Raw genomic sequence first — 16,886 nt, 5'->3', positions numbered from 1 at the left:
TGACTCTGAGCAGTTTTCAACCGCTCCTTAAGGCCTACCATATAATGACCCAATGGGAGATCTACATATCCTACCATATAAGGCCTCAAACGGTGCCATCTGAATGCTGGCATGATAACTGTTATTGTAGGCAAACTCTATGATCGACAAATGATCATCCCAGCTACCTTTGAAGTAAATAACACAAGCGCGCGAGATATCCTTAAGCTTCTGAATAGTCCGCTCTGCCTGCCCGTTAGTCTGCAGGTGAAAGGTTGTACTAAGATTCACCTGGGTACCGAAACCTTGCTGAAATTTCTTCCAAATATTAGCCATGAACTGTGCCCCTCGATCTGAGATAATAGAAATTGGAGTACCATATAGCCTGACTATTTTCTTAATGTACAACTGAGCATACTATTCTGTTGTGTCGGTAGCCTTAACAGGTAAGAAGTGTGCTGATTTCGTGAGTCGATCCACAATCACCCAAATCGATTCGAATTTGCAAGGAGTGCGAGTTAGCCCTACCACAAAGTCCATATTGATCATGTCCTACTTCCTCATCGGAATCTCTATGTTCTGTGCCAACCCACTGGGCCTTTGGTATTCGGCCTTCATTTGCTGATAATTTGGACATCTTGCCACAAAGTCCGTTACATTCCTCTTCATATCATTACACCAATAGACTTCCCTAAGATCATGATACATATTTGTAGAGCCCGGGTGCACAGAGTACCTAGAAGTGTGAGCCTCGGTCATTATTTTTTCCCAGAGACCATCCACATTTGGAACACATAGACGCCCTTGGTACCTTAGGGTACCATCATCCACTCCAAGAGAAAAGGCCATGGTCTTATGTTTATGAATCCCCTCCTTCAATTGTACCAATAATGGATCGTTGAATTGCTTCCCCTTGACTTCGACCACAAGCGGTGATTCAGCCCTATTTTGCACAATCACCCCTCCTTCACTAGAGTCCGCAAGATGAACTCCCAAACTAGCCAACCGATGAACCTCCTTCACCAACGACCTTTGATATGCCTCCAAGTGAGCAAAACTAATCATAGATTTCCGGCTAAGAGCATTCGCCACAATATTAGCCTTTCCCGGATGATACAGAATATCAATGTCGTAATACTTGAGTAACTCAAATCATCTCCTCTGCCTCATATTCAATTCCTTCTGTTTGAAAATGTATTGTATGATTTTATGGTCCGTGAATATATCTACATGGACCCCATACATATAATGACGTCAAATTTTTAATGCAAATACCCCCACCGCAAGCTTTAAGTCATGTGTTGGATAGTTCTTTTCATGATTCTTGAGTTGTCTAGAAGCATAAACTATCACCTTGCCATATTGCAATAATACACACCCAAGTCTGATTCTTGAAGCATCGCAATATACCACAAACCCATATGTACCCTCTGGTAGAGTTAATACTGGCGCCGTAGTTAATCTTGATTTCAACTCGTGGAAGTTCCTTTCACAAGCATCTGACCATTGGAACATAACCGCCTTCTGCGTCCATTTAGTCAACAGTGAGGAAAGAGTAGAGAACCCCTCCACAAACTTCCTATAATATCGAGCTAATCCCAAGAAACTGCGAATCTCTGCTGGGGTAGTAGGTCTAGGCCAATTCTTCACAACTGCAATCTTCTGAGGATCAATCTCAATTCTATCTCTGGAGATGACATGACCCAAGAACGTGACAGATTTAAGCCAAAATTGACATTTTGAAATCTTATCGCATATAACTGGTGCTGATACAGAGTTTGCAAAACTACCCTGAGATGATCGGCATGGTCCTCCCGACTCCGCGAATAAACAATAATATCATCAATAAACACTACCACAAATGAGTCAAAAAAGGCTTGAAGACCCGATTCATAAGATCCATGAAAGCTGCAGGGGCATTTGTTAGCCCAAAAGACATTACCAGAAATTCAAAGTGCCTATACCGGGTCTTGAAATTTGTTCTCGGAATATGCTTCCCCCTGATCTTTAATTGGTGATACCCGGATCTTAAATCGATCTTGGAGAAATACTTAGCACCCTTCAATTGGTCAAACAAATCATCTATCCTTGGCAGTGGGTACTTATTTTTAATTGTAACCTTGTTGAGATGCCGATAGTCAATACACAATCTTAGCAACCCATCCTTCTTCCTTACAAATAGAACTGGTGCGCCCCAAGGTGACACACTCGGCCGAATGAAACCCTTGTCTAACAAATCTTTCAATTGTTCTTTAAGCTCTTTCAATTCTGCTGATGCCATTCTGTAGGGTAGAATAGATATAGGCTGCGTGCCTGGCATCACATCAATCCCAAAATCAATATCCCTGTATGGCGGGATCCCAGGGAGCTCATCTGGAAATTCATTCACAACAGGCACAGACTCAAGTGTAGGTGTCTCAGCATCGGTGTCCGTAACCCAGACCAAATAGTAAATACACCCTTTGTTAATCATCTTTGTTAACTTAAGGTAAGAAATAAACCTACCCTTCGACACCACATCATCCCCCTTCCATTAAATCACTGACTCATTTGGAAATACAAACCTAACGGTTCTGGTTCGACAGCCAAGCTTGGCAAAACATAAATAAACCTAATCATTTCCCATTATTACATCAAAATCAACCATCCCCAATTCAATAAGATAGTCCATGGTGTCCCGACCACTCACCGTGACAACACAATCCCTATAAACCCGCGCGGCCATGATAAGATTATTAATAAAAAAATTAGCACAAGGGACTAACCTCAAGAAACCCCTCGAAAATTCTCTCATGAATCACCAAAACCCGATCTTAAAATGTTTGAAATGAAGCCAAATCGCGAACCCTTGTTTTTAAGTGTTCTGTCCAGTACTTTTGCTTCTGCGAAAATTTAACCACATATGCGGCGTCGCAGAAGTGACAATCCACCTACTTCTGCAGTGAACCGCTGGAGTTGGGCCTCTGCTTCTGCGGTCCTTTCCCCCGCATCTGCGCAAATAAAGGTGCGGAATTCCCCCTCGCACCTGCGCACCTTCCGCTTCGGTGCCCATCTCGCCGCACCTACGTGGAAAACTCCTCGCACCTGCGACCACCTTCACACTCCCCACCAAACTCACATCTGCGCAACTCAACCTGCATCTGCCAGCTCGCACCAGTGATCAAATCTCCGTATATGCGGTTAAACTAGCAGACTCCAGCTTCAACAACCTCTCAAATTCAACTTTTGATCTGTTAACCATCATACCAACAAGTCCTAAAACTGTGATGACCCAATATGTCATCTTTAAATTTAATATTCATTTTGGTGTTCTGAGACCTTGAATAGCACCTTTCAACATTCCTCGACTTGCGTACATAGCTCGTAAATTTTTTTCGAAAAGTTTTTATGTGAAAAATTGATAAAAATATGAAATAGTATTTTAAAACTTACTTAAGTTGACTTTGGTCAACATTTTAGGTAAATGGACCTGAATTAGTGTTTTGATAATTCTGGTAGGTCCGTAATATGATTTGGGACTTGGGCATATGCCCGAAATTTAATTTGGAGGTCTCTAGCTTGAGTTATCGCCATTTATTGAAAATTGGAAGTTTGAAAGCTTAAAGATTCTAAAGTTTGACCGCGAATTTGATTTTATTTATATCGGGGTTGGAACCTGATTTTAGAAATTAGAATAGTTCTGTTATGTCATTTATGACTTGTGCGCCAAATTTCAAATCATTCCGGATTCATTTAACACGTTTCGATGCTGGTTTTATAAAGAGAAATGTTTGAAACTCATAAGTGAGAATCGAGGTGTGAATTGTAATTTCGACGTTATTTGACGTGATTTGAGATCCCGAGTAAGTCAGTATTATATTACGAGACTTGTTGAATATTTTAACGAGGTCCCGAGTGGCTCGGTTGAGTTTCGGACATGTTTCGGACCATTTTGCTAAAAACTTGCAGGTCTGGTTCTGGTGTTTCGCACCTGCGCAATTTTGGCCGCAAGTGCGTGATCGCTTCTGCGACTATGAGGCCAGGGGAAAAGCTTCACTTCTGTGAAGATTGGGACGCAGGTGCGATGCCCGCTTATGCGGTGCCATGATCGCATATGCGATCTTTCCCGCTTCTGCAATTCCCTTCGCGCATCTGCGCAGTCGCTTCTGCGACGTGAAGGTTCGCAGATGCGGTCCTCTGCTTGGCTGCCATGTTCCGCAAATGCAAGCTTTGTGTCGCAAATGCGAGTCCGCAGATGCGGAAATTTGTCCGCAGATGGACAGAACACATAAAAATAGGGTGTTAGCCATTTTTACTTATTTTTGAGTTTTGGGTCTCGAATTTGGGCGATTTCAAAGGGGTTTTTCACGACTTCGACATGGACAAGTGTTCTATACCTGAAAGTGATTGTATTTCATAAATCCATGTTTATATTCATCGTTTATTTCGGATTTAGATTGAAGAAATTGAATTTTTTGTAAAACTTTCCAAAAACGAAAATTTAGTATTTGAAAGACAATCCGATGTCGGAATTTGATAATTTTTGTATGGTTGGACTCGTCTCGGAATTGGTGTTCGGATTTAGTTAGTTTTTTTGAGATTCGAAACGTGGGTCCCACTGTTGAATTTTGAGATGAATTTCGGATTTTTATTCGGAAGATTAGTAATTTCATATGTAATTAATTCTTACAATTCATGTTGAGTATATTGAATTATTTGTGACTAGATTTGAAGATTTCAGACACCAATTCGCGAGGCAAAGGTTTATTGGAATCTTGAATTTGGTTGCGAAGCGAGGTAAGTGTCGTGGTTAACCTTGACTTGAGGGAATAGAACCCTTTGAATTATTTGTTAAGTGAATTTCATGTGTTTACCTATATGTGAGGTGACGAGTGCCAATCCGTTGACAAATTGATTGTTTGCATATTTATCTAAAAATCATAAATTATTTTAAATCATGAATTATTTATTATATTAATTATTTCTCTAAAATTACTTGTTCAATATTATGTTCTGAATTCATGCTATAATTGCTACATGCTTATTTGAATTATGTTCTTAATTGCTACTTGACATTTAGTACATTAATTATTAAATTGCCTATTCTCTCCCTGATTCCCACAATTAATTGCTACTTGTCATTACTTATTTCCTAAATAAATCATAATAATTGTATGCTTTGTTGACTAATAATTTCTTATTAAATGTGGTATTTATTGAAGTATTTTATATTTAAGAGTTGTTTAATTATATTGTTGGAGCGGGTTGCACGCCGCAACAGATTTGTTTTAAGTTTATATTGTTGGAGTGGGTTGCACGTCACAACGGAATTTAATTGAAAGTTTATATTGTTGGAGCGGGTTGCACGCCACAACGAAATTAAATTGAAAGATTATGTTGTTGGATCGGGTTGCACGCCGCAACGGAAATTAATTGAGGGATTATGATTGCTGAATTGACTTCAATTATTGATATGATTTACTGGTCTTATTATTATTATTATTATTATTATTATTATTATTATTATTATTATTATTATTATTATTATTATTATTATTATTATTATTGCGTATAGGTTAATGTAAGTGACCTACTGTAGCTTCGTCACTATTTTGTCGAGGTTAGGCAATGCACTTACAGAGTACATGGGTCGGTTGTACTCATACTACACTCTGCACTTCTTGTGCAGATACCGAAGTTGGTCCCAGCGGCGTACTATAGATTTGCTCGGATCCAGCTATCAGAGGAGACTTGAGGTATAGCTGCACAGCGTTCGCAGCTCTGAAGTCCCCTTCTACCTTATCTTGGCTGTGTGTTTTCTTTCAGACAATTTTATTTTATTCAGACCCTTGTTTGCATTATTCTAGAGACTCATGCACTTGTGACTCCAGTTCTGGGATGGTATTTAGACATCGTATTTATTTTGGTTTGTTCACCTAAATTCAGATTTTATTCCAGTTGTTGATTTCATTACTATTTAATTAAGATGAATTGTTAAAATGGTTTAAATTATTCTAACGTTGGTTTGCCTAACAAGTGAAATGTTAGGAGCCATCACGGTCCTGAAGGTGGGAATTTCGGGTCATGACAAAAACCTCATACGAACTTAGTCGAGCCCTCAAATCACCTCAAACAACATCAAAAACATGAATCGCACCCCAATTCAAGCCTAATGAAACTAAGGAAATTCAACTTCTACAAACGACGCCGAAACTTATCAATTCACGTCCGATTGACCCCAAATTTTGCACACAAGTCACATTTGACATTATGGACCTACTCCAACTTCAAGAATCGGAATACGACCTCGATATCAAAAACTCCACTCCCGGTCAAACTTTCCAAAAATTCAACTTTCGCAATTTCAAGCCTAATTTCACTACGGACCTCCAAATCACAATCCGAACATGCTCCTAAGTCCAAAATCACCCAACGGAGCTAACAGAACCATCAAAACTCCATTCCGGAGTCGTTTACACATAAGTCAACATCCGGTTAACCATTTCAACTTAAACTTTCAACCTTGAGACTAAGTGTCTCATTTCATTCTGAAATCCCTCCGGACCCGAACCGACTACCCCGGCAAGTCACATAACAGCTATAAAGTACAAAATGAGCTGTAAATGGGAGAACAGGGCTACAACTCTCAAAATGACCGACCGGATTGTTACATTATTCCACGGTTTATCAAGTATCTCGTCACATCACTACATAGCGAGTTTATCACCCTATGGAAGTCTAGTCTCAAGTCGTAACGCAAAATAAAGGAATTAAACAAGCAAAGATAACTCAAATAGTACAATTATAGCATGACATGAACCTAAGTGTACCCGGACATAACTAGGAATTCTAGCATACGCACGGACATTCGTCATCTCATACGTGCGTAGCTCCCACAACATGTAGCACATAAGAATATAATACCTACAGGGTAAATTCCCCCTCACAGGGTTAGATAGGAGACTTAACTTACTTCGAAGTTCCATAACCGGCTTCAGCACCACTCTAACACCTCAAACTGATGCCCGTCGCTCCAAAACTAGTCGAATAATGTGCAAACCAATAAAAATATACTCTAATACTCGAAATAAATCAATTTATAATAATTTCCAACTCCGCTCGAAAAGTCAATAAAGTCAACCACTGGGCCCACTTGCCCGGAACCCGACAAAACTCACAAAATCCGACAACCTATTCAATTACGAGTCCAACCATACGAGTTTCACTCAATTCGACTCCGAATCGACGTTCAAAACTCAAAAATTCACTCTATGAAACTTTAGACAAAAACCCGCAATTTATTTTTTTAGATCATCAACTAAATGCCAAAAAACGAGGATAGATTCATGAAATATAATCAAAAGCGAGTAGAGAACACTTACCCCAATCTATATGGCAAATATCACTTCAATCCGAGCTCCATAGCTCTAAATATGATAAAATGGCCGAAACCCCCGAAATATAGCTTCTGCCCAGGTATTTACCCTTCATGATCGCGGAAAATGCTTCGCGATCGCAATGCACAACTTTTCTCAGCTCGAACTTTCCCTTCGCGTTCGCGAAGAACAAGCTGCCCAACTCCTCCAGACAACCTCTAGTATAATGGTCATAAATTTTTGTAAAAACCTCCAAATTACAAATGGTTTGCTTGCTGAAAACTAGACGCCAAGGGTTACAACTTTTATTTTTGAATCATCTCTAAATTCCTTATAGATTGCAAGATATGAGCTTCTAAAATCAGCCCTATGCAGTAGAAATTTCTTCTTCACGAACGCAAATCTATCTCTGCGAACGCGATTCACAGACTCCTTTCTCCCATTTTTCTCTTCGAGAACGCGATCCAATTTCTGCGATCGCGATGCACACAGCTGTAGCTAAAAATCAATAATTAAAAATGGCCTAGAAATGGTCCGAAACCACCCAGAAACTCACCTAAGCCCCTCGGGACCCCGTCCGAACATACCAACAAGTTCCAATACCTTATACAAACTTTTCCAAAGGCTCGAAATGGCACAAATAATATAAAAATCTTGAATCGATGATAAAAATCTTTCTTTCAACTTCCAAACTTCGACGAACGCGTCTGAATCATATCAAAACATTCCAGAATGATGCCAAACTTTACGTACAAGTCACAAATCATGATACGAACCTATTCCAAGGCTCGGTACCCGAAACGGACATCGATATCACCAAAGTCCACCTCAAACCAAACTTAGGAAATTTTAAAACCTTCAAAATGCCAACTTTCCACAGTAAGCATCGAAATGCTTCCGGGCGACCCGATACTCAACCCGAACATATGTCCAAGTCCGAAATCATCATACAAACCTATTGGAACCTTAAAATCTCGATTCCGAGATCGTTTACTCAAAAGTCAAACCTTAGTCGATTCTTCCAACTTAAAGCTTCTGAAATTAGAATTTTCCAACTTAATCAACTCTGAACTTCTCAAAATTCGATTCCGACTACGCATACAAGTCATAAAACATGAAGTGAAGATACCCAAGGCCTAAAACCATCGATCAACATGCTAGAGATCAAAACGACCGGTTGGATCATTACAATTAAAGTCTAAGTGACTTTTTACTTGTTTTGGAGATTAATGTCTTAGTGATTTCTACTCCAATATTTATTCGGTGTGAAAATTAAATACTTCACCATATATTATATCTGATTGTTCCAGATATTACTCAGTTTGAAGATTAAAAACTTCACCATTAAATTATAGTTGTGTTAGATTGGGTTGAAGATTCAAAACTTCACTGTTATTAATTATGGCTCTATCGTGGCACAAACAACAGTTCTTATGGTTGGCTCTATAAAGTAATAGGGGGTAGCAAATATGAATCTTGTTTTGAATAATTATGTTTGGAATATGGTGTTATCCATCAAATAAAGACCACATACACACCCTAATCCAATGGGATTGCGGAAAGAAAGAATCGATCACTAAATGAAATGATGCTTTGTTGATAATTTCCAGTTTACTCCAGAACTTATGGGGGAAGCTATTCTTATATCTAGCCGAATACTCAATCAAGTTTCCCATAGCAAAACATGATCCATTCCATATGAAAAATGGAAAAGAAGAAAGCCCCACTTGAAATATTTTAAAGTGTGGGGATATTTGACTAAAGTGCAAGTCCTAAACCTAAAAGGGTAAATACAAGACCGAAAATCGTTGATTGTGTTTTCATAGGATATACAACAAACAGAAAAGCATATCGATTTCTGATTCACAAATCAGAAAATCCAGAGATTCATATTTATATGATGATAGAATCAGATAAAACTGAATTCTTTGAGAATATTTATTCATATTTAAAAGTAATGTGGGTCATTTAGTGAAAAATCTAAGCGATCTAGAAAGAATTAAAGGAAAGTACACCTAATGAGGTGAATCCAAGACGTAGTAAACGTCAACGGACAATTACTTCCTTTGGATCAGATTTTCTGACATTCTTGTTGGAAAATGAGCTTCAAACTTTGAAAGAAGTTATGTCTTCCTTAGAAAGAAGTAGTCAGTAGTGAGATAGAATCCATATTAAATAACATACTTGGGAATTAGTTGATCTTACTCTAGGAAAAAAACCATTGGGTTCCCAATGGATTTTCAGGAAGAAAATAAAAGATGATGATACTATTGACATGCATAAGGTAAGACTTATTGTCAAAGAATATAAACAATAAGAAGGCATTTAGTATTTCAACACATACTCATCGGTTATGAGTATTACGTACATATAAATGATAGTAGCATTGGCTACAGTGTATGGTCTTGAAATCTATCAGATAGATGTGAAGACATCTTTCTTAAATGGAGATTTGGAGGAAAACAATTATATAGAACAACCTGAAGGGTTCGTGGTTCGTGAAAATAAATAAATAAAGGTTACGCCGATTTGTTAAGTCAAATTACGGACTAAAACAAGCACCCAAATAATGGCATGCAAAATTTGACCAAATGATATTGTCAAATGGTTTCAAAATTAATGAGTGTAAACAAATGTGTTTACGTTAAGAATTCTTCGAATCATATAGTCATTGTTTGTTTATATATGGATGATATGTTGATAATGAATAATAGAAAAGGCACATAAAATATTTAAAATATGGGGACTTTTAGCTTATGCTTGACAAAAGCCAATGTTAGACGTAATGTCTATATTATTTAGAGGAACTAAATAGTATAATTTTTGGGTGAATTCATTACTTGTTCAGTCTTAGTGATGACTAGTGATGAAACTACAAATTCGAAAGTCATTTTTGTACCTTTGCAGAAATGATGTGTTCTTTTTTGAACATTTATGGTGTTTAGCTCTTTTATGAAAGAAGTCACCTCGAAGGTTGTGATTTTTCATGAAAAGTGCATTTATACGCTTTGTATAGACATGACCATTGATGAACGAATGTATTAATATGTTGGTCTATAATATAGTGAACCAACCGATGAAAATGATAAAAATTCATAGCACGTTGGATTTGTTTCATGAATGAAGGTGCTATAATTTGTATATCATATGGGCTTGTATTCCATTATGAAATAAAAATAAATAGCATATAAATGGTAGAAAAAGGCGGAGTGGTTGTGAAATGTGTGAAATATTAAAAGGTTGTGGCCACAACTGATGCCAACTATTCCAGTTGTTATAATATAATACTGCTACATTAACTGTAGCCAATAATCTGATATGCAATAGAAAGTCGAAACATATTAGTCTACGACATAAGGAAATTTGCATTAAACTGTCATGACAATGAAACGAGTCTTGAGATATTTAAAATATACTCAAAATTATGATGGGTACTACAATAAGTATCCCATGGTAATGAAGGGGTATAGTAAGGCAAATTAGATCACCGGTTGAATTGTTTCTAAATTCACAAGTGGATATATTTTCACAGTCGGTGGAGGAGCGATGTCTTGAAAATCATCCAAATAAAAGTACATTGCCGGCTCTATAATGGAGGTTGAGTTTATAACCTTAGACAGTGCCGGTAAAGAAGCAGAATGGCTCTAGAGTTTCTTAAAGATGTTCCATCTTAGCCCAAAATATTGGCACCTATATGCATAAATTGTGATACTCAAGCAGCAATAGTAAGGATTGGGAGCATTATGTACAATGGAAAATCATGTCATATACGACGAATACATAACACCGTTAGGCAACTACTCTCTAGGGAAATTATCATTATTGACTATGTGAAGTCAAGCGATAATGTGTTGGAGCAACTTACAAAAGGCCTAACTAGAGAAGTAGTAAGAGATTATCAAGGGGAATGGGACTATGGCCGAGGACAAGTCATTGTGGAGGTAACTCTACCTAGAAGACTGGAGATCCCAAGATCTAGGTTCAAGAAAATCAAACAAAGTTATTAATGACTGTTCAACATTGTCAAATAAAATTTATTAGTCCATTTTAGTGATGAGACAATGTTCAGTACCAAGGATAAATAGTTAAGGCTTTTTAATGGTTTCTAAGTTTGATACGAGGTATATATCAAATAGTGTATCTACGGGATAACATAGTTAGAAATCACCTATATAAGTGTGAAGTGTTAGCCACTTCAAGGAGAATTCTGTAAGGCATATTCTCTATGCACTTATGAAACCAGGCAGTGTTCATGGCTGAAACGAACACAACAATAAGAACCAAATACTATTAAGGATTTATTGTGTGACTTATGGTTGTCTAGGTATACACCAAAGTTCAACGGTTCAAAGATATCAAATCTACCGATTGATCGAGTATATCTGACATATGTTCACTACGAAAAGTTCAAAGGGAAACCTACTTATCCAGATGCGATTAAGCCTTACTTGCGAATCACACAATTTTTATGCATATTTTACACATATGATCATTCCCCCATTCATGTGGGGGGGTTGTTGAGTTTTTCTTTAAAGGGTGTGCATGGGAAATGGAAGAGGCATCTTTTGGATTGCATCTCTCCATATCACCCTTCATTTGTCTATAAATTTAGAGGCTTGGTAAAATATCTCCCTTTTTTTCTACATTGCTGCATTATTTTTTCAAATAAATAAAGTATCAAGTGTGATTTGCTCCGTTTGTTGAGTTCGCTAAAGTTCTGTAATTTTGATTGCCAGTTTTACAGAATAGTTTTTCAGTTCTATCCTAGGAGGAAGTAATCCATAACCTTGGGCGATAATGAGGGGATTAAATTCTTTAAGGACACACAAGCAACTTGTGGACTCGGAATTATTTTACGATTTATTTATTGAACTAACATTTCTTTTTCCTCTGATTTTCTGGTTTCGAACACAGATTTTACTAACTTTCTAAGTTGGTGGAGTTTATTTCTAACATAAACAAAATCAAAATTTATTCTAGTGAAATATATCCAAATGTCAATCGTGCAGAATTAGCTCATCCTAAAAACTAAATATACCCTTATTTTACCTCGTTCCATCAACCAAATGATTATGATATTATATCAACGTAAAAATATATGTACTAATCGAATGTTTATCCGAGTTCCTCATTAGCTATAACGATCCGACCGGTCGTTTTGAGAGTTTGCGTTCCTTTCTCCTATTTGAAGTCCTGAGTAGCTTCATATGATGTATTATGACTTGTAAGAATGGTCTGTCTTGGTTTTTCAAGTGATCCGGCAATGATTTGGAAGAATGAATTTTATTTTTGAAACTTTAAGTAGGAAGAGTTGACTAAGTTTGACTTTTGTGAATTTGACCCCGTAATGGAGTTTTGATGGGTCCGTTAGGTCCAAATGGTGACTTTGGACTTGGTCGTATTCCCGGATTTACATTTGAATATTTCTAGAAGGATTCAGCACTAATTGGCAACAATTGGAAATTTGAAGGATTGAAAAGTTCATAAGTTTGACCGAGAGTTGACTCTATGGATATCGGATTCAGATTATGGTTTAGTGGATTAGAATAGCTTTGTTATGTCATTTGGGACTTGAGTGCAAATTTTGAGCTCATTCTGAGTTAATTTGTTATGTTTCGGCACTAGTTTTGGAAGTTGAAAGTTCAAAGTTCATTTAAGTTTGATTTGAGGTATGATTCGCCGTTTCGATATTGTTATGTGTGATTTGAGGCCTCGATAAGGTCTGTGTTATGTTATGGAACATGTTGGTATATTCAGACGGGGTCCCGAGGGGCTCAGGTGAGTTTCAGACGAGCTTCGAATCGTTTGGATCATTTTTGGCTTAAGTTGATGGTCGCAGGATCTGGTGCGATCGCACCTGCGGCTGGTTTGCGCAAGTGTAATGATCGTAGAAGCGATAAAAGAGTCACAGGAGAGGAAGCAAAATTGGGAGCAGGGCTCCGCAGATGCGAGAAATGGGTCACACCTGCGGAAGCGCGAAAGCGGTGCCTTGGGTCGCAGGGGCGAGCTGTGGCACAGGTGCGATGGCAGAGCCGCACCGGCGGACACGCAGGTGTGAAGTGGTGTTCCACGGAAGAGATGGCTGCTGAGTTTGGTTTGTTCGCAGAAGTGAAGATTGGGACACATGTGCGGGTCCGCGGAAGCGGAAATTTGGTTCGCAAATGCGATAACCGCAGGGCAGAACCTATAAATCGAGGTTTTGGTTCTATTATCATATTTTGAGATTTGGGGCTCGGATTGAGGCGATTGTTTAAGTGATTTTCACCATGTGGATTGGGGTAAGTATTATCTACCCATTTTTTATTATATTTCGTAATTCTATTTTTATTTTTGGTAATTGGATTATGAATTATAAAGAGAAATTTGGAGGGTTTTGCCTAAAGTTTCATAGAGTGAGTTTTTGAGTTTTGAACATCGATTCAGAGTCGGATTTGAGTGAAACTAGTATGGTTGGACTCGTAATTGATTGCGTTGTTGGATTTTGTGAGTTTTATCGGGTTCTGAGGTACGGGCATGTGTTTGACTTTTGGGATAATTTTGGAATTTTGATTAAAGATTTGATCTTTATCAATTGGGTTTGTTTCCTTTGGAATTATTTGATGTATCTGAGTTGTTTTGGCTAGTTTCAAGCCATTCTGAGGTCGGTACGTGCGTGATGGAATTTTGGAGCATCGTATGGCTTGCTCGGTATTGGATTTGGCTTGTTCGAGGTAAGTAACACTTCTAAGCATTGTGCTGAGGGTATAAAACCCCGAAATACGTGTTATGTGATTGATGTTGAGGTGACGCGCATGCTAGGTGATGGGCGTGTGGGCGTGCACCGTGTGATTTGTGATTTAGTCGATTCTGTGGAACTGTGTAGCTATCTTATCTGAACATTTTTACTATACTCTATGTGTTAGAACACTTTAGGTGTAATTTATGCTAGAAATCATGTTTAAGCTATATACTGGTACGATTGGGACCCACGGTGATCATTTTTTGCTGTCGCGTTTTGTGCTTAATTGCAGTTATATACTCAGTTGCACTCATCATTTTATATCATGTATCCGTATCTGTTATCGTATATTTTCACATCCCGTATCATTTATTAGGGCTTCTTAGCATGAGCATTGTGAGCCCGAGAGACAGGAAAGATTATTGACTTAGTGGGGCCGAAGGCTTGATTGTGAGTGATAATTAAGGGATCGGGTTGCACACCGCAATATATATATTTTATTTTATTTTTATTTTTATTCATTTATGCCTGGATCTGGCTTATTATAGCGTTTGGGATGAAGGAGCCCCTCCGGGGTCTGCACACCCATAGTGAGCGCAGTTGTATTTACATTTGGGATGGATCTTCTCTAAGCATTTACATTTGGGATAGATCTTCCCTAAGCATTTACTTTGGGATGGATCTTCCCTAAGCATTTACATTTGGGCATGGATCTTGCCTAAGCATTTATATTTGGTATGGTGTTCCCAGGCTGGATTGGCCCTATACAGTACTGTGTGACTGACGGTCAGTTTTTATTTATATTAAGGGATGGATCTTCCCTAGGCTGGACCTGCCCCGTACAGTACTGAGTGATTGAGTACTCTGAGAGTGTGAGTACATGAGTTCATCATTGAAATGCATAGCATTTGACATACATACTTGAAATACATGCATATAGATACATTTCCTTCTGCTACCCGGTGTTTGGTGACATTCATGATTTCACCTATATATTGACATGTAGGCATAAAGATGTATTTTCCTCATGCTATCTGAAAATGAAATATCTTATTTATTGCTGAAAGGTTTTTGAGAAAAATCACAGTTCTCAAACTTGCTCATCTATCTTTGGGGTTTTTCGGTGAAGGATTTGGGATCTACTGTTATACTTGTAAAGCATGCCTATTTTTCCGTAACTGTAAACGAGTTGAGTTATTTCTTGTACCATCTTTATTATACTATTATGAACTGTTGTTGGTTATTGGAGTTGGACTCTGACCCTTTATCCCAGCTCGTCACTACTTTCAACCTAAGGTTAGGTTTATTATTTATTGAGTACATGGGATCGGTTGTACTCATACTACACTTCTGCACCTTGCGTGCAGATGTTGGATGCTGATGTTGTTGCGTACGGCGGGAGATGGATCTGAAGATGTACCTGCGCTCTAGTCACGACTGCCTCTTGATCTTGGTAGCTTTAGTATTTCAAATCTGTTCATGTACATTTCAAACAGATGGTGTATTTTATTTTAAACCAACTTTGTAAACTCTATATATTAGAAGCTCATGATTTGTACTACCAGTCCTTGAGAAATTCTTGTATAAAAGCAGTTGTATTATCATTTCTTTTCTTAATAAATCTCAATAAATTGAATAGTTGTTAACTGACTTACCTGACGGGTTGGGTTAGGTGTCATCACGACTAGTTAGATTTTTGGTCGTAACATTAGCAGTTTAGCTTAGTAGTAACACTTTTTCTGTTGTGTGGCGCTGCTAAATATTTCTAATCAATAAAATACGAAGAGAAGGAGAAAACTTATGATGAACATTAATTTGAGTGTCAATAAATACATGGCACCCTAAAAATTATTAAAATTGTATAAATACCCTATACGAATAAGTTTTTACCTTTTATTCACTCCGGCTCCCTTTAATTTTTACATTTACAAACACACTATATGAATTAGTTTTTACGTACCTTTTTTGGCAAATGGACGATATATTCCTTGGGGATTCCTAAATTATTTTTAAGTTTTGGCCCATGTATGTCCCTTTGTTTATTTGCAATTACTACTTGGAACAATGATCATTCAAGAAAAATGACACTCTCCCTCAAATTCGGGAGAAATTCAAAAATAATCGGACGCTAATTGAAAAATAACCACAATTTCAAAAGTAAATAAAATTTTATCACTTTTCATGTAAAAGATAAATTTGAACAAAAACATTGTTTAGTTCGAATTTTTTACATGTGAATTTCCAGCATAACATGCTGGAATTTCATAATGTGCTGAAGTTCCAATAAAATATGCCGGAAGTCTATATATATGTGCTCCAATCTCCAGTATATTATGCTGTAACTTTCCGTGTGCTGGAGTTCCAATATGATATGCTGGAACTTTATTCGCATGTGCTCCAATCTCCAGTATATTATGCTGGAACTTTTCGTGTTGCAGCAAAATAGTAGCTATTTTTCAATGTCTTTGCAAACGCTGACTATTTTTCAATTACAAGTCCGAAAACTGTCTAGTCCGTGCTATTTTAACGTCAAATCCTAGGTTACATAAAATAAAGATTTAAAGTAGCATTTGTTTTTACGCCTTTCTGTTTTCTTCCCTTCGCTCCATCACGTTTAATAGTTACTCAGAATATGATTGATCATTTGTTTTGATTTGAGATTTAAAAAAAGATTACTAAGATTGAAAGGGATGTGATTAATCATTTGTCTATTGATCCTTAGATTTTGCTGTCGTGTATCCTAAAATTTAATAGGTCAAATGTGAATAGAATATGTTACAGCATGACTATAGTATAATAATAATATGTCCTCTAGTGAACATATTTTACTACAC

General features: G+C 37.5%; 1 protein-coding gene across 1 annotated transcript; it reads right to left on the bottom strand.

The window, feature by feature from the left end:
* Positions 1 to 531: 531 nt before the first annotated feature.
* On the bottom strand, positions 532 to 1,044 carry LOC138895355 (uncharacterized). The gene has a single exon (XM_070180036.1). The coding sequence runs from the start codon at positions 1,042 to 1,044 to the stop codon at positions 532 to 534; it is 513 nt and encodes a 170-aa protein (XP_070036137.1).
* Positions 1,045 to 16,886: the final 15,842 nt, after the last annotated feature.

This window comes from Nicotiana tomentosiformis, chromosome 7 (genome assembly GCF_000390325.3).
Source record: "Nicotiana tomentosiformis chromosome 7, ASM39032v3, whole genome shotgun sequence".
Lineage (NCBI taxonomy): Eukaryota > Viridiplantae > Streptophyta > Magnoliopsida > Solanales > Solanaceae > Nicotiana > Nicotiana tomentosiformis.
Note: the sequence above shows the minus strand (reverse complement) of the source record. Positions and strands in the feature narration are given on the sequence as shown.